The sequence below is a fragment of the Notamacropus eugenii genome, chromosome 1, assembly GCF_028372415.1.
Source record: "Notamacropus eugenii isolate mMacEug1 chromosome 1, mMacEug1.pri_v2, whole genome shotgun sequence".
NCBI lineage: Eukaryota > Metazoa > Chordata > Mammalia > Diprotodontia > Macropodidae > Notamacropus > Notamacropus eugenii.
Genome location: NC_092872.1, coordinates 412,758,377 through 412,784,717, shown reverse-complemented (window position 1 = coordinate 412,784,717; position 26,341 = coordinate 412,758,377). Strand labels below are relative to the sequence as shown.

Genomic DNA, 26,341 nt, shown 5'->3' with positions numbered 1-26,341 from the left:
GAGTGCGCTTGCGCATCTGCGGCCGGAGGTCCGGCCTCCTTGCTTCTCCCCGCCACACCCCGTCGTGGGCCGGGCGGGGCTACTGCGCTTGCGTGTCTGCGCCGTGGTCTCCTGCGAGGCGCGTGGGTGGCGGTTGTCTGCTGTCTCTAGTGCGCTCGGGGCCCGGCTGTGAGCGCGCGGGATGGCGAGCGCGTCTGCCCTGGCGGGGAGCTCTGCGCTGGGGCTGGGCGCTGCTGGCGGGGCCGGGCCCTGGGGGAGCTCTGCGGGGACCCCGTCCCGCTACGTGGCCGGGATGCAGGAGGTGTTCCGGAGCCACAGCAAGACTCGCGAGTTCCCGGCGCACAGCGCCAAGGTGCACTCGGTGGCGTGGAGCTGTGACGGGCGCCGCCTGGCCTCGGGCTCCTTCGACAAGACGGCCAGCGTCTTCCTGCTGGAGAAGGACCGCCTGGTGCGCTCGGCCCCGGGGGGAGGCTGGAGTGCAGGCGTGGGGGGCGTGAGGGGCTCCTGGCCTGGGGCGGCACCGCGGAAGGCCAGACTGGGCCGCTCGGTTTTCCGACGACGTTCCACCTGCCAGCCTCGTGCCTCTGCACCCGCTGTGTCCCCTCCCCGCTCGGGTTCCATTTAGGCCCTGGCCAGGTTTCAGCTCACACGAAGCTTTCCTTGTCCCACTCCCCTCCCCCATTAGTACTGGGCTTTTCTTCACAAGTTGTGCTGGTTCGTGAACTGGTCCTTGGAGCCCCTTCCCTCCGCGTGAAAGTTTGAGACAATTTTCACTCCTGCAAATCCCTGTTGCTCTAGGAGGTGGTTAATAAACATATGTATATATGTATTTTTGAGCTGAATTGAAATATCTGGAGATTTTGGGAGTTGGAAGTGATGGGGGACTTACATAGAGGATGGAGGAGAGAGGGAACGTTGGGGCCCTGGGCAGTGTAGGGGTTTGGGATGTGAGGGTGGGAGGACAAGGGGGTGGGGGAGCTGGACAGAAGTGAGGAGGCTGAAGTGGGGCACCTTGGAAGGGCTCTGGGCACGGAGAAGGGGGGTGGTGGTGGCTGCCCAGGGACCCTCCACTGCCCCAACTCCCACCATTCCCACGTGGCCCACGGCAGTATTTGTGTGCGAGTTAACGATGCCACCCTCGTTGTAGGTAAAAGAAAACAACTACCGAGGTCATGGGGACAGCGTGGATCAGCTTTGTTGGCACCCGAGTAATCCAGACCTGTTTGTCACTGCATCTGGGGACAAAACCATTCGAATCTGGGACGTTAGAACTACAAAATGCATTGCCACCGTGAATACTAAAGGTGATTCTCAAGAGGGAGGAAGGGCCTGTGCTGGTGTACTAGAGTACATAGTGTTTATGTGGCAACTGGAGTAAAGACGTGGAGTAAAGTCCCAGTTTTGACATTTAACCAGCTCAGTGACCTGGAGAAACGTAGCTGTAAAATGGTTACAGCTCTTTTCACCCCAACATCGCAGGTCTACCTTTGGTAAGGCATACATGAGAGCTACTATTTTCATGCAAATTATTCACCAAAGTGATTGCTAAAAGCATTGTTTCTGTCTGTGCATCCATCCATCTATATCTGTCTCACTACTGCTCTAGTGGAAGGAACACTGGATTTCGAAGTCACCCAACTTGGGTTCAAATTCCAGGTCTATTGCTTGTTCCCTGGCAAAAAATTGGATAAATTATTTGATCTTTCTGGGCCTGTTTTCTTATCTGTAAAATGAGAATGATAATTGCACAACCTGCTTTAGAAAATGCAGCATGGAGGCTAGAAAGAAGAGTTCAGATATGGTCTCTGAGACATAGGGCTATGTCACCTGGGACAAGTCACTTAACTTTTCAGTGCTCTGGACCCACGGTATCAAATTCAGATAGGATCCTTGCAGGGGCCATCTTGATTTAGAAAATCATTGATTAACATGCATTTTAAAAATTTTGTTAAACTTTTCTCAGTTACAATTTAATCTGTTTGGGCAGAGGGTTTGACACCTGCTGCAGCCAGGTCTCTTAAAGCAGTAAATGGCAAAGGAGACACTGACCTGGTTTTGTAGAGGGAATCTTCACCTCTCTTCACTCCTTCCCACCATGTTCCTTATACCAGTGAAATGACAGGTTCAGTCCTTAAACCTGTCTCCCTTAAAAGTTGGTTGTGAGGAAAGTGCTTTGCAAACCTTGAGTCACTGTAGAAATAGAAATGAGTTTTGATTTGCCATGTTGAACAAAGAAGTCATTGGGTTTAGAATCCTTAGCAGCTTCTGTGATATGTTCCTGACTAATACCAAGCTTACTAGTTAATGCAATATTCCAAGAAAAGTTTTAACCTTGTGTTGTAATAACCCAAAATGCACTTATATATTACAAATTACCTTCAGTAAACCTTAGATGCGATAGTGCAGAGATTACTGTCTTCCTTTTGTTGACTGAATCTTGGAGGCTGTGATGTGCCTAGGATCACAGAGGTAGTAAATATAATTGGTATTTGGACCCAGGTCCTCCATCTTCATGTGCTTTGTCCTTTCCATCACAGTCCAGCTGCTCTTTAGGCAATGTCTTTGCTGGATCTTGGTGAAGTCAGTTTGCGTATTTTTTCCTTTCTAGGGGAGAATATTAACATTTGCTGGAGTCCCGATGGGCAGACCATTGCTGTGGGGAACAAAGATGATGTGGTAACTTTCATTGATGCAAAAACCCACCGTTCCAAAGCAGAGGAGCAGTTTAGATTTGAAGTAAACGAAATCTCCTGGAACAATGATAACAATATGTTCTTCCTGACAAATGGCAATGGTTGTATCAACATTCTCAGGTAATGAGTATCAGCCAACTAGGGGTAATTTTTCTCCTCTTTATAGTTGCCATAGACTTGGAGAATATTAGAGCAGGTAGAGACTTTGGAACCTAGAATGTCTTATTGAATTGCTTAATCCACATTTAAGGTTATGCTTGTTAGGTTTGTGTTTTCCTATTTTTTTTTTTTTACTGATTTTTAGCCTCACCTTTTAAGTCAGTACTTTGTTCCTATGATTACTTTTGCTGCTACCTTGATGCTAGTTTTCCCAGAGAGTCTTCCTCTTTTCCCATTTAGCTGTCCAGTGGAAAAGGGACTGTAGAAATCATGTAGTCCAACGTCGTTTTTATGGATTAGGAAATTTAAGACTCAGGGAAGTGATTTGCTCTAGGTCACACTCTTGGTTAGGGATTGAACTGAGGATTCATACCCAGTGCTCTTTCCATTGTACCATGTTGCTGAACTCATTGGATGCAGAACTAGAAACATAAATCCCTGCAATAATTAGGCTTGCAATGAGTGCTATAGTGAGAGATATTTTGGCTGTACTCCCTCTTATGGGTTTCATTAAAATAGCCATTACTTGGGGAAAGACTGTGTTCATCACAGTGACTCATTTGGAGATTTACAGAGAGAAGGCAGCAGGGTGTAGTAAGAGCAGTTGAAAGAGTACTAGGTTAGATCCTGATGACTTGAATTGGTGTTCCCACTCTGCCTAGTTAACAGTTGTATTGCCTTGGACAGTTCACTAAGCCGATTCACTAAAGCCTCAGTTTCTTACTCTGTGCAATGAAGGGGTTTAGTCCTTTTCATTTTGCGTCTTGCATTTTGGTTGTTTTTTTTAAGAATTCATGATGTGAAGACATTCTTACTTATTATCATAACTTAGATTTATGTTGTACTTTATAGTTTGTAAAATACTTTTCTTGAAACAACCCTGGGAGGGGTAGGCCTAATGTCCCCATTATCATCCCAGATTTGACATGTTTAAAACAGGTTCAGAATGGTGCAGGGTCACATGGTTACTATGTAAGTGAATGTGTTGCATCTTGAATCTAGCCTTTCTGCCCGATTGTATTTCTCAGTCTACTCTTTTACTAAATACTTAAGCACTTACTGTGCCAATTGTAATGATCTAGGTTCTAAGAAAGATAACATATAGAATAAGTACTGATCCTTGTTCTCAGTGAGTTAGAGGCTAGGAAGTTAAATGAGATATCAGCACAGTCATATAAGTGCCATGTGAATGAACAGAGTATGAGGAGGAAGGAATGATAGCTTCATGTTGATAGCACAAAAGAAGTAAATCCTAAATGCCAGGTGAAGTTCAGGGAAGTCCTGTAGGTAGAGATGTGGCTGTGGTGATAGCTACATTTACCATGTGGAAGAAACAAAGACAGGGATCTAACACTGGCAGCGATAGCTTGAGCGAGTCACTTCCCTGAGGCGTTCTGTTCTTCTCTTTTGTTAAGTGAGGGGTTTGGATTAGATGTAGGTTGGTCTTTGTAGAGCTGGCAGGGATCTAGTCCTTTTATTTTACAGATGAGAAAACAGGCCCAGAGCAATTTAAGCGGCTTGCTCAAAGTAGGACCAAGTAATAAGTAGCAGACCTAGGATTTGAACTGAGGTCCTTTGACTTCAGATCCAGTGCTGTTTCTTCTGTACCATGATGAAGTCTCTTTTAACTTTTGTATTTTATGATGCTGTGTCTTGTATTTCCCTGTTGGTCTTGAGAGTAGCACTGTCCAAAAGTCACTTGGTTTCACAACCTAGGATTCTTCCTTGATTGTCTTTCCTGCTTTTCCCCTTTTTCTTTCCTTCTCTTCCCTCCACTGTCATAAATTTCCAAGTTCTGTTGCTTTGGCATTTATAAAAATCTTTTGCACTCGCTGTACACTCCATCTGAGAAACTTTAAATTTTTAAAATTACATTTTTTTGCAGCCTGTTGTATTTACCTCACCAACATTTCTCTATTCCCTCTCCCCCTCCTTAAGAGCCACCCCTTTTAATGAAAAGTTCAAAAGGAGAAAAAAGTTCAACAAAACTAACCAACATATTGAAAAAGCCTACATTATGTAAAGTTTTTCATACCCATAGTCCCCCACGTCTACAAAGAAGTAGTGGGGTAGTGCTTTCTCATATTTCTTCTTTGGGGCCAGGCTTGTCCATTATAATTTTGAAGATTCATTTTCTATTGTTTTCCTGCAAATACTTGAGGATCTGAAATTCTCAGTTCATAAGCATTTATTAAGTATTTATTCCATGCTAAGCACTATGCTAAATACTGGAGATAGAAAGAAAGGCCAACATAGCCTTCAGGGAGCTCACATGTTAATGGAAGACACAAGCGATTTAGTACCTACTAGGTGTATAGAAGAGATGAAAGGCATTCTGAGAGGCCGGGCAGGCACTAGCTCCTAGAGGGAGTGGGAAAGGCCTCCTGCAGAAAGTGGGATTTAGTTGAGTTATGAAAGAAGGTAGAGAAACTAGTAGGTGGAGGTTGGAGGGTTGCAGTTATAGGGAGAACCAGTGCAAAAGAAGGGAGCTGGTAGACATGGTCAAGGAACAGCAAGTAGACCATTATAGATGGTTTGTAATTCCCATGTCCTTTCACTCACACCACTCTAATTCAGTTTTCATTTTCTCTTGCTTGAATTCTATTAGTGGCATCAATTGAGAAAAGTAGGCAATACAGTGAATAGATCTGGATTTGGAGTCAGGAGAACCTGAGTTCAAATCTTGTCTCAGATGCTAGCTGTGTGACAATTAACCTTTTTTAGCTTCAGTTTCCTCATTTGCAAAATGATACAATGATGTACCTCCCTCCTGGGGTGGTTGTGAAGATAAACTGAGGTATTTATAAAATGTGATATAAAGTAGAATGTGTTAAGGTTTAATGAGAGATGGAGACAAAGTATGTTGAGAAAATGGGAGGAAGAGAGAAGTCATATTGAGCTCACATTTACACAATTATTTTATAGTTTTAAAAATGCTTTCCTGTAATCAATCCTAAGTGAGAGGTAATCAGTCAACAAGCATTTATCTTGTACCTACTGTGTGTTGGGCACTGGGGATGCAAAGGCAGATATGAAATAACCCCTACCTTCAAGGACCTTACCGTGCATTTTATTGCAGAGACACACTTGGACATTTGAATAGTATGTAAAATAAATATAAATTAATTTTGTAGGGGCAGGAAAGGCACTAGTAAGTAGAGGAATGAGGAGCATCTTCATTTAGCAGGTGATGCCTGAAATAAGCTTTGAGAGAGAAAGCATTTATGAAGTATTTACTATGTGCCAGAGGGGATTCTAAGAAGTGGAGGTGAAGAGGGAATTGATTTCAGTTCTGGGAGGTGGTAGGGGAGATATTAAAGGGATAGGTATTATGAATGTTTACAGTTGAAGAGAATATAGATCAGAAAGACCAAATGTAGTTGGTCAGGTTGCCCTACAGTCAGTTGCAATTTGGGTCCCTTCCCAGTCCAGTGCCTTTGCTAGAAATCCCAGAATGTCAGTGGGTTGCACTTTGAGTGTGTGGATCCATGTGCCTTGTCCTGTGTTTTTTCTTTCTAGCTATCCTGAGCTGAAGCCTGTGCAGTCCATCAATGCCCATCCTTCCAATTGCATCTGTATCAAATTTGACCCCACAGGGAAGTACTTTGCTACAGGAAGTGCTGATGCACTGGTTAGCCTTTGGGATGTTGACGAATTAGTGTGTGTGAGATGTTTTTCCAGGTCAGTAGCACTTCCTGTGCTTCATCCCTTGTGCCTATATTTACAGATAGCTCCCCCACCTTTGTGCCATTCTCCTTTGTTCTCTATATTTCTTAGATGGGGTTCACATAGTGTGCTAGAGGCTTTTTGGTTTTATAGCATTTGTGTAATATTTTGTGGCTATGAACTCAGGCTGTCCATCTGTTGTTACTGTGAGACTAGCCCATTTCCTTTTCCAGTCACATATACGTGTGTTATACATGAAAGAATTTTATTTTATCATGAACAAAAGTTCTTCCTTCTCCCCATGCTACAGGTTGGATTGGCCAGTGAGAACCCTCAGCTTTAGCCATGATGGGAAGATGCTTGCGTCAGCATCTGAAGATCACTTTATTGACATTGCTGAAGTGGAGACAGGTAAAAAAGTTCCATGTAAGAAGATTAGCATCATGTCCAGTGACAGCTGGAAAGACCTTAGGTCTGTTCTAGCTTTCATTTTTACAGATGATAAAACTGATGTGAAATAACTTGTCCAAGGTATCACAGCTAGTAAGTGGCAGAGCTGACACTGCAGGGTTTCCTAAAGTTAAGAACCCAAGAATCACTTTCTGAGTGAGCTGTATTGTCTAAATGTCCCTCTACTCCAATAGTTTTACCTTTTATAAAAACAAATTTGTGGTGGTGGTGAGGTAGATTTTGTCCCTTTACGTCTAGAATTGCATTTTGTATCTAATTTTTATTAATATGTAGTTGCCTTTCACTTCTTCTAAAGCCTGAAAATGTTTAATATTTTTAGATAAAAGATTTTATAAAATTACCTTTGACACCTTTTTAGAGTAGTATTGTTGAATATGGAGATTTAGAGTTCTTCTGGAAGATGATCAAAGCCTCAATCAAAGCTATCTGAAAAGAAGTTAGAGTAAAGCATTTTGACAACTTTTGAAATGCTAATACAGTGAGGAATAGCCTCTAGCTTAAACTTCATACTAATTCGGTATTCTATCTGGAGAGAGAAAGCTGATCTCAAGAAATAAAATTGAGGAAAGCTTTGAGGCAACTTGACTTTATACTCCTTGATTCATTTGACTTTTAGGGAATGACCAAAAAACAGTGGAAGATTTTTTTTTATTCATCCTTATTTTTGATCTGGGTGAAAACCCAAAATGGAAGTTATCCCTTTCTGATGTGCAGATCAACTTGTCAAATTCCCCGTCTGCAAAATGAGGAATGATACATGTAATGCCTACTTCATAGGATTATGAGGGAAACATTTTGTAAGTGGTAAGACCTTATATTTGCGTTTTTTATTTACTCTCACTTCAGTCCTTTTAATATTTTCAGAATTGATTTCAAAGAATTTTACTTCTTCAAGTCCTATTTTTTGGTGCACTTGTTTCAAAGGAGAGAAAACTTACTTTGTGTCCCATCTTGTTTTTTATTCTTGCAAGTTTTTGTTAATGGAATAACACCCTCAGAATCACCTAGTCCAGTCTATATTTTGGAAAAAGTGGGGTGGAGTGGAAAGAGTAAAGGATTTTTTCAGGAACCTTGAGTTTAGATCCTAACTAGTGTTTCTGAGCTTTGTGACCTTGGGCAGAGAGAGATTTTCACCACTCTAAACCTTAGTTTTTTTATCTTTAAAATGAGGATAATCCTCATGTTACTTAGCTCACAGGTGATTCTGAAAAAGTACTTTTTAGTTCTTCAGATGGTGTAGAAATGTGAAATTTTATTTCCAGTCAATCTGTATGTGAACATATCTGACTTTTGCTTTCTCTGTATGTTGATTGTAGGTGATAAGCTCTGGGAGGTGCAGTGTGAATCTCCGACCTTCACGGTGGCCTGGCATCCCAAAAGACCCCTGTTGGCATTTGCTTGTGATGACAAAGATGGCAAATATGACAGCAGCCGGGAAGCAGGGACTGTGAAATTATTTGGGCTTCCTAATGACTCTTAAAGTGAGACTGGAGGATCCAGTTTGCAGAGGGGAGTACTGATTCAGAAGAGAGCCTGGGATAAAGGCCTGGGAAAATCGGGCATCATTTTGTCTAGTTTATTTGGTCTGTTTCTCCCTGAGTTCATTGTCCCCCATCCCCAAACATCTTAGTAGAAAAAGAAAGTTATTTCCACATTTGTCAATTTGAATACAGTAGCACATCATTGGCATTATTTTTGTGAGAATGGTGGAGTGTTAAGAGTTTCCATTAATGGCAAAGAGCACTGAATTTAGAGTCAGAGCAGCTTAGTTCTGCTACCAGCTAGAACTTTCCCTCTCTGTGCATTAGTTTTCTCACTGTTAAAATGAGAGATTCAGATGACTTAAATCCTGTTATCTTTCCTTCTTAGGTGGGTTGTCCTATGTACTTCAAGAATCCTAGGAGTTTCTACAGGCAGCTGAATAGTCTAACCAGCTACCTCATTTTTTATTGCTTTTAATTTTGAGATGTTGTAAAGCTGCATTCTTGTAACCTTTGTTGATTGTAAAAGTTTGTTGGTCTTGAGAGATTATAGCTTTACTTCTTGAGCAAAGGTTGCATGCCCATATTAGTAACTGTGTCTTGAATAGAGATGAAAAAGTGGTGCCTTAGTACCACACTCCTGAAAATAATAGCTCCATCCTCTGTAAAGAGAGGGGGTTGGATTCAATGATTTCTGAATTCCTGTCATCCATGTTTTGTAGCACTTTATTTACAGAATAATTTCCTCACAGTAACCCTACAGGCCAGTTGGAGACTTTGTTTTCCCCATTTCATAGGTGGTGAAGCTCTGGCATAGAGAGGCTAAGTATTTGCCCAGGGGTCACATGACCAGTGAAGTAGGTATTTCTGCTTGAGTGACTGGGTGGTATAGCATGTTTTCAAGGTCCAAGTTGCTACCTCATTTGAATATCTCCATAAATGATGTATCTTGACTGCTCTCCTCTGCTCATTCATCTCATCACTCGGCTTGTGGTGCTGGGGTTGGTGAAAAGGAATGTAACTTTTTGGGGAAAGTATTTTTTAAGAATAATTTTGGTATTTCATATTTTAATAAAAGTTAAATTTTTGGGCATTCTTACATTTTTAGTAAGGTCATATCGGACTTTTGTGTTTGTGTTTTCTTTATCAGAGATGGGTAAATATGATTATGGGTAACCTTGGACTTTCCTGTTTTGAAATCTGATTTGAACCTCTCTGTGAAGGTGAAGCTGAGCAGTGATCATTTAAGTGATCATTTGCTTCCTTATCATAATATTGGTTCATATTTCTTTAAGGATAATTTTCAAAGTACTGTGAGGAATGCAGGTTGTTATCTTAGTTTTACAGGGTGGGTCTGTTTCATCCTGGTCAGGATCTGTTTTTGGTTTTGTGCTTAAAAAACTTTATTGATATAATTTATTTTTAGATTACCTGGATTTTCCTTGGTATCCCCCCAATGTCTTATAGAGAGCCATCTATGATTTAGCAAAGGATTCAGAAGGAAAAGAAAAATTCAGCAAAACTGATCATACGTTAAACAAATCTGATGTTCATAATTTCACACCTGTAGATCTACCACTGCTCCTCAGTTCTGCAAAAGAATGAAAGATGTCCACTCTTCTCAATATTGTCAGTGAGTTAGAGGTATAGATGACATTTTTCAGATTTGCAGATGACACAGAGTTGTAGTAATCAGGATTCAAAAAGATGTTAATGGGCTAGATTATTGAAATGACTAATAAGATGAAATTTAAAAAGGATAAATGTAAAGTTTAACACTTGGAATCAAAATGAATATTATAAGTACAAGATGGGGGAAGCATGATTCGAAAGAAGTTTGAAAAAGATGTGGGGGATTTTAACTGAGTATGAATCAGACAGGTGACATAGCAGCCAGAAAAGCTAAAATATTTTGGACTCCATTGAGAAGCAATGGAAGGCCTTCAGTATTTGAGTTTGAATAACACTCCAAGTACTCAGGCGCTCTTTCTTGTTCAGATCATATTTTACATATTGTGTTCAGTTCTGGGCATCGTAGCTATCAAATTGGAAAAAATTGTAGCTGGCAAGGATGTAGTGGAGGACATCCAGGGTGGTGCCTGCTATGTGAGGACTGGGTGAACGAACTGTGGACATGTAGCTTGGAGAGGAGACTAAGGTATAGTTTGGGGGCAGGGCTGCTGCAAGGTTCTAATAGATGTCTTAAACATTTAAGTGGCTTTCATGTAACAGATTATTAGACTTGTTTGGTTTGGCCCTGATGGATGGAATAAGGAGCAGTTCCTCCCTGACTCTCCCTGTACTCCTTGAGAAGGCAGAATTGTAGATCGGAAATAATGATGAATTTGGAGTCAGGGTTTGGGTTCTAAATAGTTCTCTACACTTACCATGTGACCTGTGTGATGTGTCCTTTCACCACTTGGGACCTCAGTGTTTCTCCTCTATAAAATGAGGTTAGATAGCCCCTAAGGTCCTTTCCAGTGCTGGATGTGTGATCCCATAGCAAATTTAGACTTGACAAATGTTTATGAAGCATATTATGAGAATTTTTTGGGGTCCACAGGTTTGACTAGATGACTGCTGAGCTCTTATCAGACTATAAAATTATCTTATTCTACTTGGCTTGGAGAAAAATCAGTAATTAATCCATGCTCACAGCAGGGTAGTGAGAGGCAGGGCTAGGACTTAGAATCCCTGAATGTCCTAGCTGGAAGACACCTCTGAATTATCTCTTTGATGTTCTTTAGCTTTATGGATGAAGGGCAACTTTATGGATGACTTGCTCCTGCTTATGAGAATCTCATTGTTGGCTGAGCCAGGATTGGAACCTTGGGTCTTTTAAAGCCTTTCCCTCCAATGCTGTCTTCTACTCCGTGCTGCTTTGCCTCGTGTTTGCTGTTTATGGCATTTCAAAACACTTCATATCCATGACTCCTTTTGAGTCTTGTTGGGGGTAGCTTTTACTGTTAATTAGCAGATCAGGAAACCAGTTGAAGTGGAGGAAATAGTATGTCTGCTGTCACACAGCTAGTTAGAAGCAAAGTGAAAACTAGAATCTGTCTTGAGATTCATAGATCAATCAATATTCTTGTAACTGTCCTATACTGCCTTATGACCACGCAGTGTTCTGAAGTGGAAAGACCACTGAGTTGAGAGTCCTAAAATTTATAGACCTTCATTTTCATTCCTGGCTCTGCCCCTGTCAACTTGTGTGATCTTGGCAAATTTTTTCCTTTTTAAAAAAAAAAAAATTCTAATTTATTTATTTATTTTTAGTTTTCAGCATTCATTTCCACAAGATTTTCAGTTCCAAATTTTCTCCCCTTCTCTCCCCTCTGCGCATCTCAAGACAGCATGCATTCTTCTTACCACTTCTCCCAATCTGCCCTCTCTTGTATCACACCCCTCCCTTCTCTTATCCCCCTCCCCTTTATTTTCTTGGAGGATAAGACAAATTTCTATACCCTATTGCCTGTATATCTTATTTTCCAGTTGTATGTAAAAACAATTTTTAACATTGGTTTTTAAAACTTTGTGTTCCAACTTCTCTCCCTTCCTCCCTCCCCACCCATCCCCACTGAGAAGGCAAGCAATTCGATATATGTTATACATGTGTAGTTATGCAAAAGACTTTCATAAAAGTCATTTTGTGGAACACTACTTCCCTCCATTCTATCCTGCCCCTCATTTATTCTATTCTCTCTTTTGACCCTATCCCTCCTCAAAAGTATTTACTTCTAGTTATGCCCTCCTCCCATTTGCCCTCCCTTCTATCATCCGCCCATCTCCTTCTTATCTTCTTCTCAACTTTCCTGTAGTGTGAAATAGAGTTTCATAGCAAATTGAGTATGTATGTTATTCCCTCCTTAAGCCAAGTATGATGAGAATAAGTTTCACTTTTCCTCTCTTACCTCCCCTCTCTTCCCTTCCATTGAAAAAGCTTTTTCTTCATTTTTTAAAATTTATTTAAGTTTTCAACATTCATTTGCACAAAATTTTGAGTTCCAAATTTTCTCTCCATCTCTCCCCTCCCCCCACCCCAAAACTCCGAGCATTCTAATTATCCCTACCACTAATCTGCCCTCCCTTCTAACATCCCTCCCTTCCCTTATCCCCATCTTCTCTTTTGTCCTGTAGGGCAAGATAAATTTCTATACCCCATTACCTGTATTTCTTGTTTCCCAGTTGTGCGCAAGAACAGTACTCAACGGTTGTTCCTAAAACTTTGAGTTCCAACTTCTCTTCTTTCCTCCCTCCCCACCCATCCCCATTGGATAGGCAAGCAATTCAGTTTAGTCTATATATGTGTAGTTTTGCAAATGACTTCCATAATAGTCATGTTGTGTAAAACTAACTATATTTCCCTCCATCCTATCCTGCCCTCCATTTCTTTTACTCTCTCTTTTAACCTTGTACCTGCCCAAGAGTGTTGACTTCTAATTGCTCCCTCTTCCCATTGCCCTCCCTTCCATCACACCCCTCACCCCGCTTATCCCCTTCTCTCCCACTTTCCTGTATTGTAAGATAGATTTTCATACCAAATTGAGTATGCATGTTATTCCTTCCTTGAGTCAAATGTGATGAGAGTAAGCTTCATGTTTTCCCTCTCACCTCCCCCCTTTTCCCTCCATTGAAAAGTCTTTTCCTTGCCTCTTTTATGAGAGATAATTTGCCCCATTCCATTTCTCCCTTTCTCCTCCCAATATATTTCTCTCACCTCTTAATTTTATTTTTTTTTAGGTATCATTCCTTCCTATTCAAGTCACTGTGCGCCCTCTGTCTATATGTAGATAATCCCTCCAACTACCCTAGTACTGAGAAAAGTCTCAAGAGTTATAAATATTATTTTTCAGTGTAGGAATGTAAACAGTTCAACTTTAGTAAATCCCTTATAATTTCTCTTTCCTGTTTACTTTTCATGTTTCTCTTGATTCTTGTGTTTGAAAGTCAAATTTTCTATATAGCTATGTCTTTTCATCAAGAATGCTTGAAAGTCCTTTATTTCATTGAAAGACCATTTTTTTCCTCACTTTTGCTTGGTAGGTGATTCTTGGTTTTAATCCTAGTTCCTTTGACTTCTGGAATATCATATTCCAAGCACTTAATGTAGAAGCTGCCAGATCTTGTGTTGTCCTGATTGTATTTCTGCAGTACCCCAAAATTGTTTCTTTCTGGCTGCTTGCAAATTTTCTCCTTTACCTGGGAGTTCTGGAATCTGGCTACAATATTCCTGGGAGTTTTCCTTTTGGGATCTCATTCAGGAGGTGATTGGTGGATTCTTTCATTATTTATTTTATCCTCTGGTTCTAGAATATCAGGGCAGTTTTCCTTGATAATTTCTTGAAAGATGTCTAAACTCATTTTTTGATCATGGCTTTCAGGTAGTCCCATAATTTTAAAATTGTCTCTCCTGGATCTATTTACCAGGTCAGTTTTCTCAGTGAGATATTTCACATTCTCTGCTATTTTTTCATTCCTTTGGTTTTATTTTATAATTTCTTGATTTTTCATAAAGTCATTAGCTTCCATCTGCTCCATTCTAATCTTTAAGGAATTATTTTCTTCAGTGAGCTTTTGGATCTTCTTTTCCATCTGGCCAGTTCTACTTTTTAGGACATTCTTCTCTTTATTGGCTTTTTGTATCTGTTTTGTCATTTGGGTTAGTCTATTTTTTTACAATGTTATTTTCTTCAGCGTTTTTTTGGGTCCTTTAGCAAGCAGCTGACATGTTTTTCATAATTTTCTTGCATCCCTCTCATTTCTCTTCCCAACTTTCCTTCTACTTCTCTTACTTAATTTTCAAAATCCTTTTTGAGCTCTTCCATGACCTAGAACCAATTCATGTTTTTCTTGGAAGCTTTAGGTGGAAGAACTTTGACTTTGTTGTCTTCTGTTTGCATGTTTTGGTCTTCCTTGTTACCAAAGTAAGATTCTAGAGTCTGATTCTTTTTTTGGTTTTTGCTCATTTCCCCAGCCATTTCCTTGACTTTTGAGCTCTTTGTTAAGGTACAGCTCTGCTTCCAGTGGTGTTGGGGAGGTGTACTGTCAACTGCTTGATTCTGTGGGCCTAGAGCTCTAGAAACAGTCGCTGTCTCTGCCCTTGCTGCTGCTGTGGGTTCCTCCTCCCCTTCCCCTCTGCTGCCCTGAGACTGGGGCCAGACCACTCCACTCTCCTGCACTGGTCCCATAGGCTTTTTCCACTGAACTTCCAGTTTGTCCTTGATGTTTTGGGGTCCTCAAGTCTGGAAACTGCCACAGGTATGAGAGATTCAATCTCCCCTTGGCCTGCTCCAGGTCCTGTCTGTGCCACTGTGGCCCATGCTGGACTGCATCCTGCCCCCTACGTGGGAGATAGACACTTTCAGGCTGTCTTGGGCTGGAGATTTACTTCATTCTGTCATTCTTTGGGTTCTGCAGTTCCAGAATTTGTTTATAGCCATTTTTTTTACAAGTATTTAGCTGGGCTTGGTGGGAGAACTCTAGAAAGTCCAAGGTGTTACTCCGCCATCTTGACTCTGTCACCCTTTATTTCCCTTTTCTGAGCACAAATTTCCTGGTTTGTAAAATGGGGATGATCATTGTTTTGCTTCCTATATTACAGAGGTATGGTGAGGAAAGTGCTTTGGAGTCCTTCATTCCATACAGATATAAGGGCTAGTATGAGGGGATTCACTTCTTCAGTCAAATCATACTCCTGGAAGAGTGGATGTTCCTGAAGCAAACTGACCTCACCATTCATAGTTACTCCTTAAAGAAACTTGGTGGGTCCATCAGATTTTTTATACTTTGCTTGGAATGTTTTGGGTTATCAGACTTTCAAGTTGATTTGAAAAACTCCAGGGAATGTTCATTTGTGTCCAACTCTTTGTGACCTCATCGACCATTTCTGTCCATGGGGTTTTCTTGACAATGGTATTAAGAGTGATTTGCTATTTCCTTCTCCATTGGATCCTTTTGTGAGGCAATCAGAGGTTAAGTGACTTGCCCAAGGTTCACAGCTAGGAAGTTTCTGAGGCTAGATTTGAACTTGGGTTTTCCCATCTCCAGGCCCAGTACTCTATCCACCGAGCAACCAGCTGCATCAACTAATGTTATCTCTACTCAAAAATGGGTTTAAAGTGAAGGTTGTGAGTGGCAAATCAGATTGAATTGAATTGGTCCCTTGCTTAAGGGGCCATCATCCAAAGAGGTGGATGGCTGGGGCGGGGCGGGGGGGGGGGGGGGGGCGGACGGGCGGGGCACAAGTTTTACAATTTGACATCATATAATATGCCTATTTTAATGCTAGTAAATTTTCTTCATGGGATGTCAGAATGATGTAATTTTCAAACCTGATATGAAGATGCACAAAATCAGGTCTCAGCTTGGACGCTAGGTCTGGGGTTGGTGGAGACCCCTATAGTATCCTAACCATGTTTGGTGCAACAGTTATGATAGAAAGGACAAGAATTTCTAAACTGCTTTAAGGTTCATAAAATAAATCCCTTACTACAATGCCCACTTGAATTACAGGTGGGCAACTCCTTGTACCTGAGATGTACTTCTTCCTTATCTGACTCTTTGAAACGTTCTCAGCTCAGGTGCCATTTTCTCTAGGAAATTTTGAGAGTAACCCTCCTCTTCTTCTGTCTGAAAGTATTCTTTCTGAAATTTCCTTAGGGTGCTTAGTCAGATCTTCTCTGACCCTGTCACACACTGTAATTATTCATATTCATAATATGAAGTGCCTACTATGTGCCAGGAAAGGCATTGAGGTGGTGCAGTGAATATAATACTGAGCCTGGAGTCAGGAAAACTCATCTTCCTGAGCTCAAATCTGGCCTCAGACACTAGCTGTGAGACCCTGGGCAAGTCACTTTACACTGTTTGCCTCAGTTTCCACATCTGTAAAGTAAGCTAGAGAAGGAAATGGCAAACCACTTAAGTATTTCTGCCAAGAAAACTCCAAATGGAGTCATGAAGAGTTAGACAACTGAAAAGGATGGAACAGAATGGACATGTGCCAGGCACTATGCCAAGTGCTGGAGATAAGAAGAGAAGCAAAAATCAGTCTCTGCCATCAAGGAGCTTACAGTCTTACAGGGGAAACATTATGCAAGCAAACATATGGAAAGCAAACTTTATATGAGATAAATAGGAAATAACCAAGGGAAGTTTGGGAAAGGCTTCTTGTAGGAGGTAGGATTTTACCCTGGACTAAAAGGAAGCCAGGGAGGTCAGAAGCAAAGGAGGAGAGAGTGTTCCCAGAATGAGGGATAGCCAGAGATATGCCCAGGAACGGTCAGGAAGCCAAAGAAGATGTGTCAGGAAGTAAGGTGTAAGAAGACCGGAAAGGTAAGAGGGGGCTAGGTTATGAAGGGCTTTGAATGCCAAACAGCATTTTGTATTTGCTTCTGGAGGCAATAGGAAGCCATTGATGTTTATTGAGTAGGAGAGTGAAATGACTGAACCTCTGTTTTAAAAGAAGTTTTAGAAGATTTTTAGAAAAAATTAGGTGCCTGAATGAAGGATGGATTGAAGTGGGGAGATACTGGAGGGCAGGCTGACACACCAGCAGGCTACTGCAATAATCCACATGTGAGTATTTGAGGGCCTGCACTAAAATGATGACAGTGTCATAAGACAGAAGGGAAAGTATTTGAGAGATGTTGCCAAGGTGAAATCAATATGCCTTGGCAACATATTGGATGTAGGGAGTGAGAGAAAATGAGAAATCCAGGGGGACTCCTAGATAGTGAGTCTAGGGAACTGGGAGGATGGTAATGCTGTGCTCAGTCATAGGGAAGGTAAGAGTTAGGGTTTAGTGGACAGGATGAGATTGGTTTGGGACATGAGTTTAGGATGTCTGCTGGACATCTATTTTGAAATATCTGAAAGGCAGAGAAGAGATATAGAAGGTCAGCAGAGAGATTTGGGGCAGGAGAGGTAGATATGAGAGTCATTTGTAGTAATTAAATCCATGGAAGCTGATGAGATCACCAAATGAAGGAGTACAGAGGGAGAATAGAAGGTCCAGGACAGAACCCTAAGGGACATCTAGGTCAGAGGATGTGATCTGGAGTAGATACTCTAGGGTCCCTTTATCCTGTGGCCCTGTGAGCTTGGTCATCAAATACTCAGTTTACATAAGAAACTGAGGCTCAGTAGAATATAAGTTTCATGAAGGTATGCTTAATGTTTTTATTTTTTATAACCCTAGGGCATTTCATATTACATATATATATATATACACACACGTGTGTGTATGTATATATTTTGCTAAAAATAGTTACAGATTAAAGGTGAAGAAAAAGGCACAAAGAAACTGTGACTGGTCACAGGTTATAGAACAAGAGGACTTGATAATAACCCAAACAAAGCTTTTTGATTTACTTTGTCTTCAGGGTACCTTGGAGAGGGATGATATGAAGTTGATAATGTGGTATAATGGTGAAAGTCCAGGACTTGGAGTGGGAAGACCTGAGTTTGAATTCCAACTCTGATGCTTACTACTTATGTGACCCTGGCAATGTCTCCTCCTTTCTGGGCTTCTATTTCCTTCTGTATCAAATGAAGGGGTTGGACTTAGATGGTGTCTAACATTTCCTCTATTTCCAGATGCTATGAGCCTTTTCCTTTACTGACCCCATTTTGCCTCCTTCTTGAGTAGGACAAGAGTGCCTGAGTTTTAAGTATGGATCCAAAGTAATTCAAAGAAAATTTATTCAGGTTACCCAGGGATCATGAATGCACACTGCTACAACACAGTGATGTTCTGTTATAATACATTATACAACATCTGCCTAAGGTCATTTTGTAGAGGAACCCTCATCAACTATTGGACAGGATTGCCATGGCAACCTTGAATTTTACCTGTTATTCCAGTAATGGCTGCTCTTTGTTAGTGGGGTTGGAGAGAAGGCAGGGATGGATTTTTAAGAGGTTCCCTGGTTTGATGTTAAAGTTCCTAAGGGCTTTGTTTATGAAGGAATCTTGAAAGTTTAAAAGAATAGTGTCTGCTAGATTCACTATCATGTCTTGTCTGGCTGATACTTAACCTACTAAGGTTTTCTTCATAAGCATCATCCCTAGGAACTTTAATTCCAGTCAGTTCCTGGAACCTGAGAATAGCTTAAAGATCTCTTCTCCTTTCTTCTCTACCCAATGGACAAGAAATAAAGTGGATGGATTGTGCAGTTAGAAAAAGCAGAAGAAGTTGACCTTGGAGGGAATGAGTGGAGGGATTTAATTGGAGGGATTTCATTGGAGGGATTTAATCAGAACACTTTTCAGCTGGATGTTTGCTTTGTGAGATATTGGAGTCTGGAGACAACTGCATTAAAATTCTGGCTATGACATAGCTATGTAACCCTTTCGAAATTATTTAACCTCTCTGATCCTCAGTTTCTTATGTAAAATGTGAATCCTTCTATGACTGAGCTCACAGAGTTACAGGATGAAGGGACCCCAGATTATCTAATCTGCTTGTCTTAGTATACTGGTGAGGAATCAGAGACCTGAAAAGGCAGATCAGGAAGAAGGGACTTTATAAACCTGAATGCACCATAACTATGGGAGATATTGTGATTCTTATATTGGGGAAGGGGTTTTCCAGGTAGGTGCTAGTGTAGATGGATGCCCTGTGAGGTCCTTTCCTCAGTTCTGATTCCTTGAACCATGGTGGTAAGGACCATAACTTCACTCCAAGCTGCTGTGGACCTGGCCCAGCCTCCTGCGCATTGGCGGCCACCAGGGGGCAGCAGAAGCAAAGCAAGCAATGCCAGGTTGGCAGACGATTATGGATCTGGGGCCTCAGGCTGTGTGGTCACAGTCCCTGCCTTGTGATCAATGGGGTAGTGACAGCCTCTCCTCTCTCTGTGTCTCTCGTGTTCCCCTTGCATCTTGCTGCTGCTGTGTGGATGGGTTCCCCTTTGCCCTTCTGGCTCAGGCTTTGCTTGATGCTCTTGGCTGAGGCCAGAGCTTTCTGAATGCAAACAGCTGTGTTTATTTCTCAAGGGCAGCAGAGAAAACAAGGCGCTTTTTGCCTCATCGCTCCCAAGTCAAAAAAATAACCAACAGTTGCTCTTCTCCCAGTGGAAAACTTGGATTATTTTATGTTCAGCCCTTATTCCCTAGGGATCAGGACTTCCCCTGTTTGATCCTGTGGATGGAGGGAAAGGGAGAATAAGAAAGAAGAAAATCCCATCCTAAATTCTGCATTGGAATTTTTGGAGTGGAATGAACTGTTTTGTTTCCAAAATGTCAGAGACAGTGGTGGGGAGGAGGGGATGGAAAGAGCCCTGAGCTGGGTTCAAGTTGGGGACCTGCCATTTGCTTGCTGTCTGACCTTGGACAAGCTATTATTGGTTTTCTTACTTATCCCCCCAGCCCAACATAGGACCCCATCATCTGTGCATATTGAGTGAAGATAAAATAAGAGAACCTGATGATCCAAAATGGCTTTCTTTGTCCTCTTTGGGCTGTGGTCATCTTCTCTATGAAATGAAGTAATTCAGACCACCTGGAATCTAGTGGAAAAGACATGCATTTGGAATCAGAAGACCTGGGTTCTAATCCCAGCTCTAACACATTTAAGTTGTGTGATTCTGGGGAAGTCATTTTATGAGGCATGTAAAATGGGAATAGTATTTATCCTGCCTACTTCAGATATGTGAGCTGTTATTGGATCATCTCTAAGGTCCCTTGTAGTTCTAACCTTCTATGGTTGCATCTTTGAAAGCTTAGGGAGAAAGATTTACAGTCCTAAATGAATAAGGGAGAGTCAGCACTCACAATCAGATCTATTTTGATGGCATTGTCTTCTCAGCTCTCTTCAGAAATGATCAGTACAGAGATATGTATCTGAGGTAGAGCTACTGAACTGCAGAATATTAGAGCTGGAAAGGACCTTGAGAGGTCATTAAGTCTAATTCCCTGATTTTATAGATAAGGAAACAGGATAAGGAAAAGGATCATGCTAAGGTCATAAAATAAGTTAATGTCAGAACTGAGACAAGAAACCAGGGACCTCCCCTTCCCCGACTCCCAACACAGAACTCTTTCTATTCCACTGTGACCCTAATGTGCACGAGGAGAAGAGACCAAAGAAGCATTCAGTCTCTTCTGTTTAGTACTTTTGGGGCTTGTGCAATGGTTTCCTATTCTGCCATCCCACCAGGAACTTGGTGGGATGTGGGGGGAGGTGACCTAAGGGTGCAGGTGTCAGTGGAGGGAGACTGCAAGGAAGAGCAGATGTTCCTGGCTGTGAAAACAATTAGAGCCATATCAATATGGATTCAGAGCTGGTTTGGCAGGTGGCCCATGTACCCAAAGAACAATTGCTCCTGGCTCAGGTTACTAACTGCCTCCATCTAGGGTAAAGCCACTTTGAAGTTTCATCTTTTTCCATTAATTATCCTTTGAACTTTACAACCAGCCTGCTTTTCTTTGCCACAGTAAGGATTTAAGCCAGAATGTTTGAAGAGAATATTGTTTTTTCCATGTTAACTGTTCCTCCCAGTTGCTGGCAAAGAGCTCAGGCTTAGCTCTGGCTTAGGACAAGTTGTAAGTAAACATGGACTTATTCCCAGCACAGACACTACCATTCCAGCCTCATCCTCATCCTGTATTTAGATATGCAGTACAGTTTCTAAGCTTAGTATCGATAATACCATCTTAGCCCTGGAAAGGATTTGATTCAGTTTAATTCAGCTCATAGTTAAGGTAATGACGAGTACAAGCTCTTCAGGGTCATGTCTCAGCTAAACTGTGTGACTTCCCTCTCTTAGCACAATGCTTGGTATGCAGTAGACACTTAATAAGTATGTGTTAAAGCCGTGAATGCTTATTGTATGCTAGGTTTTAAAATCATCTAGCCCTGCTTGCTTATATATAGACAAGAAACCTAAGGCTCAGAGATGAGTAGGAATTAACTTATAGTTGGAGACCCAGGACTAGAAGCTAGGTTTTTGTACTCCCAGTAGCTGCCTTTCTCTATTACGCTGTCTCCCACTGGCAAGTTTGCATCAAAACTTTCCTGTGACTTCATTTATCTCTACGTGGATGAATCTAAAATCTGTATATTCAGCCCTGATCTCTTTTCCTGAACTTGAAACCTGCTTCATGAACTGTTTATAAGATGTTTGCCTGGATGCTGATGGTCCCCCTCCCCCTATCCCTAGTACTTTCGACTCGAAAGGTTAAAATCTGAGCTTTCCCCTTAAATTTGTTCCACTTGTCTTCACTGTTTCTGTCAGTGGCACAAACATTCACTCAGCACCCTATCTTAAAACCTTGGGATTATGTGTAACTTTCTATTTTCTCAGACCATGTTTCAGTTTCACATCAATCTAGCTATCCAGCCATCCATCCAGGCCATTTCACTCTTTGCCTGCTGTCACTGTCCTGCTCCTCCTCATCTGGGCCAGCACTTTCCGCATTGAACCACAACAACAAGACTTCCAGAGTAGCTTCCCTCAATCCTGAAATAACTCATTTTTGGAGCTACCACACAAGGTTCCTATGCAATTGATTGGGGACTATGTGCAAATTAATCCATCTAGCCCAGTATATCCATTGACTTGTCTTAGAAACCCAACCATACTTCTATTTTCCATCATATTTAGCCATCCAACCAGGCTATCTCACCATCTGTCCCTTTTTCTACCTTCTGAACATAAAACCTTATCACTAGTCCCCTTTATGTTGTCTTCCCTTATTAGAATGTAAGGTCTTTAGGGCAAGGTTTCTCTCTCTCTCTCTCTCTCTCTCTCTCTCTCTCTCTCTCTCTCTCTGTCTGTCTTTCTCTTTCTCTCTCTCTCTTCATATTTCCAGTTCTCTCCCCCAATACATCCTTCATATGTTGCCAGTTTAATCTTCATATCCATAGATCTAGTCATGTCATCTCAAACTTCCATTTTGGCTTCCTGATTGACTCACTGAGGCAATCAGTTCAAATTCTTTATCCTGGCATTCAGAGCTGACTACAAGCTGGCGCCATCCTCTTTTTCCAGCTTTATTTCATATTCTCCCATATGAGAATTCTACGTACCAGACAAACTGGATTATTACACTACTTTCTACCTCTGAACATTACCCTTTCTTCCCCAGGATCTCTGCACTTTCTTCTTTCTATGCTTTGTCTCATTCTTTGCCTTATACCTAGAATATTTTAACTTCTTTTTGTTGAATTCATGCCCATCCTTTAAAGTGAAATTCAGATACACGTCTGTCAGGAAGCCTTAGTCAATATTTAAAAAAAAGTAATGATTTTTCTCACTTTGAATCACATAAAACATTTTGCTTTGTACCTCTTTGATGATGTTATCCTGCATAATTTGTTATTTAGTAGAGTAATGTGTGAATGTGTCATATCCTCCTACGAAACTGTAAGCTTTGTGAGAGCAGAGATCATGTCTCATGTAATTTTTGTATGTACCTTAGCTGAGCTGTGCTGTGCACATAGTAGGTGCGTAGGAGATGCTTGTGGAATTGAATCCTGTATCCTTACCTAGGCAGTTAAGTGGCATCATGGATGGAGAGCTAGATCTGAAATCTGAATGCCCTGAGTTCAAATCTAGTCTTTGACACTTATCAGTTGTGTGACCTTTGGCAAGTCACTTAACCTGTTTTCCTCAGTTTCCTCATCTGTAAAATGAAGCTAATAATGGCATCTACCTACCAAGGGTATTTTGAGGTTCAAATGAGATATATTCATAGGGTACTTTGCAAACCTTAAAGTTCTCTATAATGCTAGTTATCAATGCTCTTCCAGCTGAGCTATCTGGAGTCTAGAAGCAGAAGTTTAGTTCTTGTAAAGTGCAGCAATTTAGATGACTTATGGGACTTGGTGTAGCCATGAGAATTGAAGTCTTGCTTTACCTCTCTGGGCATATTTCTTCTATTAATTGGAGGTAGTTGAACTGGATAATCTTTATGGCAACCTTTGATTCTCTTTGCGGGGGAGCTATAGTATTACATACTCTATACCTACTCTATCTTTTTATAAAAGTAATCAATCCATTCTCTCATTCTACCCCCACACCCTCTCCCCTCATTAGTACAGGGGAATAGTTCATATTCTAGTTCACAAAGGAGAACTGAGGCATAAGGGAAACACATTTTCTGACATAATACATCAGAACATCAGAGCAGTCATATAAATGAGATTTTAAATGGCTGCAGAGTTTAGGTCTATTGCTTCGAATGCCTTTGTGGGCTATCTCTAGTAATAGAGAGTTACAACCACTGCCTGGTTGGGGAATAAGGTGTGTTTGCGTGTGTGTTTTTTTTTGTGTGTGTGAGTATGTTGGGGAGCAAGGCCCTGAAGGAAGAGCATGGGCTTGAGGACTGTGTGGGAAGGGGGTTGTGGCCAAGTGCTGGGCAGGGGCAATGAGTGGGGAGTAAGGAGGAGGGAAGCTGGCACAGACCCTACCTGCTCTGTTCTTTCAGGCTCACATTATAACCCTTTAAAAATACTCCTTTCTCCTTCCCCTCCCCCTCCATTAAAAAAGAGGTGGTGGGGGGAGAGTGAATTGAAGAGAGCTAGGAGCAGTGAGTAGGTGAGGTGTTAAGGAGACAGCTTGATTGGGTGGGCAGTGCAGATGACAGGCGGGTTTGGAGGGAGAGGGAAGTGGGTGGTGTATGCTCTGCCTTGCACCAGTGGGGGCTGTTTGCAGGCATGGCCCAAGCTTTGTCCCTGAGAGATGTCTCCTCAATAGAAGGGGATTGGGGGCAGGGAGAGGGAACAAATCCTTGGAAAGAGGGTAGGATTCCAACTCACTCTCAAAGGGGCAAGAAAGGGAGAGACTTTTAAAGGTTAATGACCCTTTAGCAACTTCAGAAGCCACAATTTCCATATTGCTTGAACATGTTTAAAAGATTTTTTGGGGGGAGAGAGAGGGAAAGGGATTTTATAACATAAAGAAGTTATGATTACAATACATGTATATATTAGGGGAGAGACTCGATAGAAAATAATGGCTATCTATATACAAATGTTCTGTATGTTGTTCCAAGAAGAATCTCTCATGTGGATGCCTTTATCAGATATCCTTCTAATTATGAACCAATCAACCAATACTTTAAGGTTCTGTAATCTCATCAGGGTGGGAGTCTGTCCACTCATATGGATTATATTACATCATTAACTTGGTAGCTGTTTGAGAGTTTCAAAGGCTAAAGAATTCATCTCCCCAAAGCCAACCTGGTGGCGACTCTCTCTGAAATTAGGGTGACCCTTAGCTAACAGATTATCATAATACTTTAAATCAATTAATATTTTTAATAAATCAATTAATAGATTTGAATGCTTGCTATATGCTAACATATAGAGGGCTTGTAATCTCTATCAGTGGAGAGAGTAAGAATCACACAAGCAAAAACGGACCTCAGAGAGTGTCTTGTCTGGCCCTTTATCTGAATATGAATTCCTGAAAAGGGATCACTTAACCTTTGCCTGCTGACCTCCAGTCATGTGGAACCCATTGATTTTCAAGGCAGACTCTTCCAATTTAAGAGAGCTCTAATTGTCAGGGAGTTTTTTTTTTTAAACTAAATTGAACATCTGATTACCCACATGGATGAAATCACAGATCCTGGTAGTATTATTATGAGTACTGAGATATGAGTTGCAGCCTCAGCTCTGTTACTAATTTACTGTATAATTATAGACAGGTCACTTAATCTTCCTGGTTCTTGGTTTAATTATCTATTCCGTGGAAGTAACATGTAATATAATAACAAAACATAATAACAAAACATAATAGGTCCTTCCTGTCTTCCATTTAAAGTTACCCATCAGATGAATGAAATCACAGATATGGAAAACACAATGTAGTATGTACAATGTTGTGTACAGTTAGGATGGAGTGTGATTTGCTGGAAAGAACCCTGGATCTAGAATCTAGGATTGGAATCTTACCTTTGAAACTTACCTTATGACTTTGGGAAAGTTACTTCGATTCTCAGTACCTCAGCATCCTCAGTTGTAAAAGGAGTGGGTTGTTCTAGCATAGGTTGAAAGGATGTATGTGTGCGTGTGTGTGTGTGTGTGTTGGGTGTTGGTAGTGGTGGTGCTGAGCTTAGAGAAGAGAAGATTCAGGGGGACAGAATAGCTGTTTTCAAACATTTGAAGGGCTGTCATCTGGCAAGGGGATTAGATTTGTTCTGTTTGACCCAGTAGGCAGAACCAGGAGCAATTGGTGGATGTTTTGCCAATTTAGATTTGATGTCAGGAATAGCTTCCAAACAATTATGACTGTCCAAAAATCTGATGGACTGCCTTAGGAACTGGTGGTTTCCTCCTCCCCATTGGAAGTCTTCAAGCAGAGAGACTGGATGAGCATTTGTCAGTTATGATAGAGTAGGGATTTCTTTTTGACATGGGTTGACAAGGTGATCATTGAGGTCCCTTCCACCTCCTATATTCCATTATTCCATGATAAGAATATCTTTAAGGTCCCTTCCTGCTTGAAATTTTATAATGCTATGTAAGAGAACAAGTAAATATTTAAAAAATCCCTGTTTTCATCCTTGTGAACATTTTTTCCAATATGCAGATTGCAATTCCCTTGCTTCCTGAGTAGATAGTTTGATCAGTTGTTATAACTAAAGAATCAAGTCTTGAAGTTGGAAGAACAGTGAGAAGACTGGTAAAAATTTAGCTGCAGATTATGGAATGAAAAAGCATTTATTAAGCACTTATTATGTTTGAGACATTGTGCTAAGTGTTGGGGATTTAATTAGAAATTTGAGACAGGTTCTTCCTCACAAACTCATATTCTATTTGGGGGAGACTACACCTAAAGGAGGGCTTACATGGCAGATGGAAAATCCAGTTAGTAATTAGGCAAGGAAAGTAGCAGGACAGATAATGAAACCTGAAGGACCTTG

At 41.2% G+C, this 26,341-nt stretch overlaps 1 protein-coding gene across 3 annotated transcripts; it reads left to right on the top strand.

Moving 5' to 3' along the window:
- On the top strand, positions 1-9,569 carry LOC140518724 (THO complex subunit 3). Of its 3 annotated transcripts, none has more exons than XR_011971999.1 (7): positions 1-448; positions 1,148-1,304; positions 2,609-2,813; positions 6,372-6,533; positions 6,829-6,929; positions 7,606-7,786; positions 8,306-9,569. XR_011971999.1 is itself a non-coding variant. In XM_072631074.1 (6 exons), the coding sequence occupies exons 1-6, from the start codon at positions 182-184 to the stop codon at positions 8,467-8,469; spliced, it is 1,056 nt and encodes a 351-aa protein (XP_072487175.1). In that variant the 5' UTR covers positions 1-181; the 3' UTR covers positions 8,470-9,569. The 3 variants fall into 3 exon arrangements, 1 of the variants encoding a protein (XP_072487175.1); XR_011971998.1 differs by having other exon boundaries at positions 7,606-7,793; XM_072631074.1 differs by lacking the exon at positions 7,606-7,786.
- Positions 9,570-26,341: the final 16,772 nt, after the last annotated feature.

Excerpts from the sequence above, each read along its gene's own strand:
- LOC140518724 (XM_072631074.1), top strand. The coding sequence starts at position 182 with ATGGCGAGCGCGTCTGCCCTGGCGGGGAGCTCTGCGCTGGGGCTGGGC. Across the intron at positions 2,814-6,371 it reads GGTTGTATCAACATTCTCAG|CTATCCTGAGCTGAAGCCTG; the intron begins GTAATGAGTATC and ends TTTTCTTTCTAG. Across the intron at positions 6,930-8,305 it reads CATTGCTGAAGTGGAGACAG|GTGATAAGCTCTGGGAGGTG; the intron begins GTAAAAAAGTTC and ends TGTTGATTGTAG.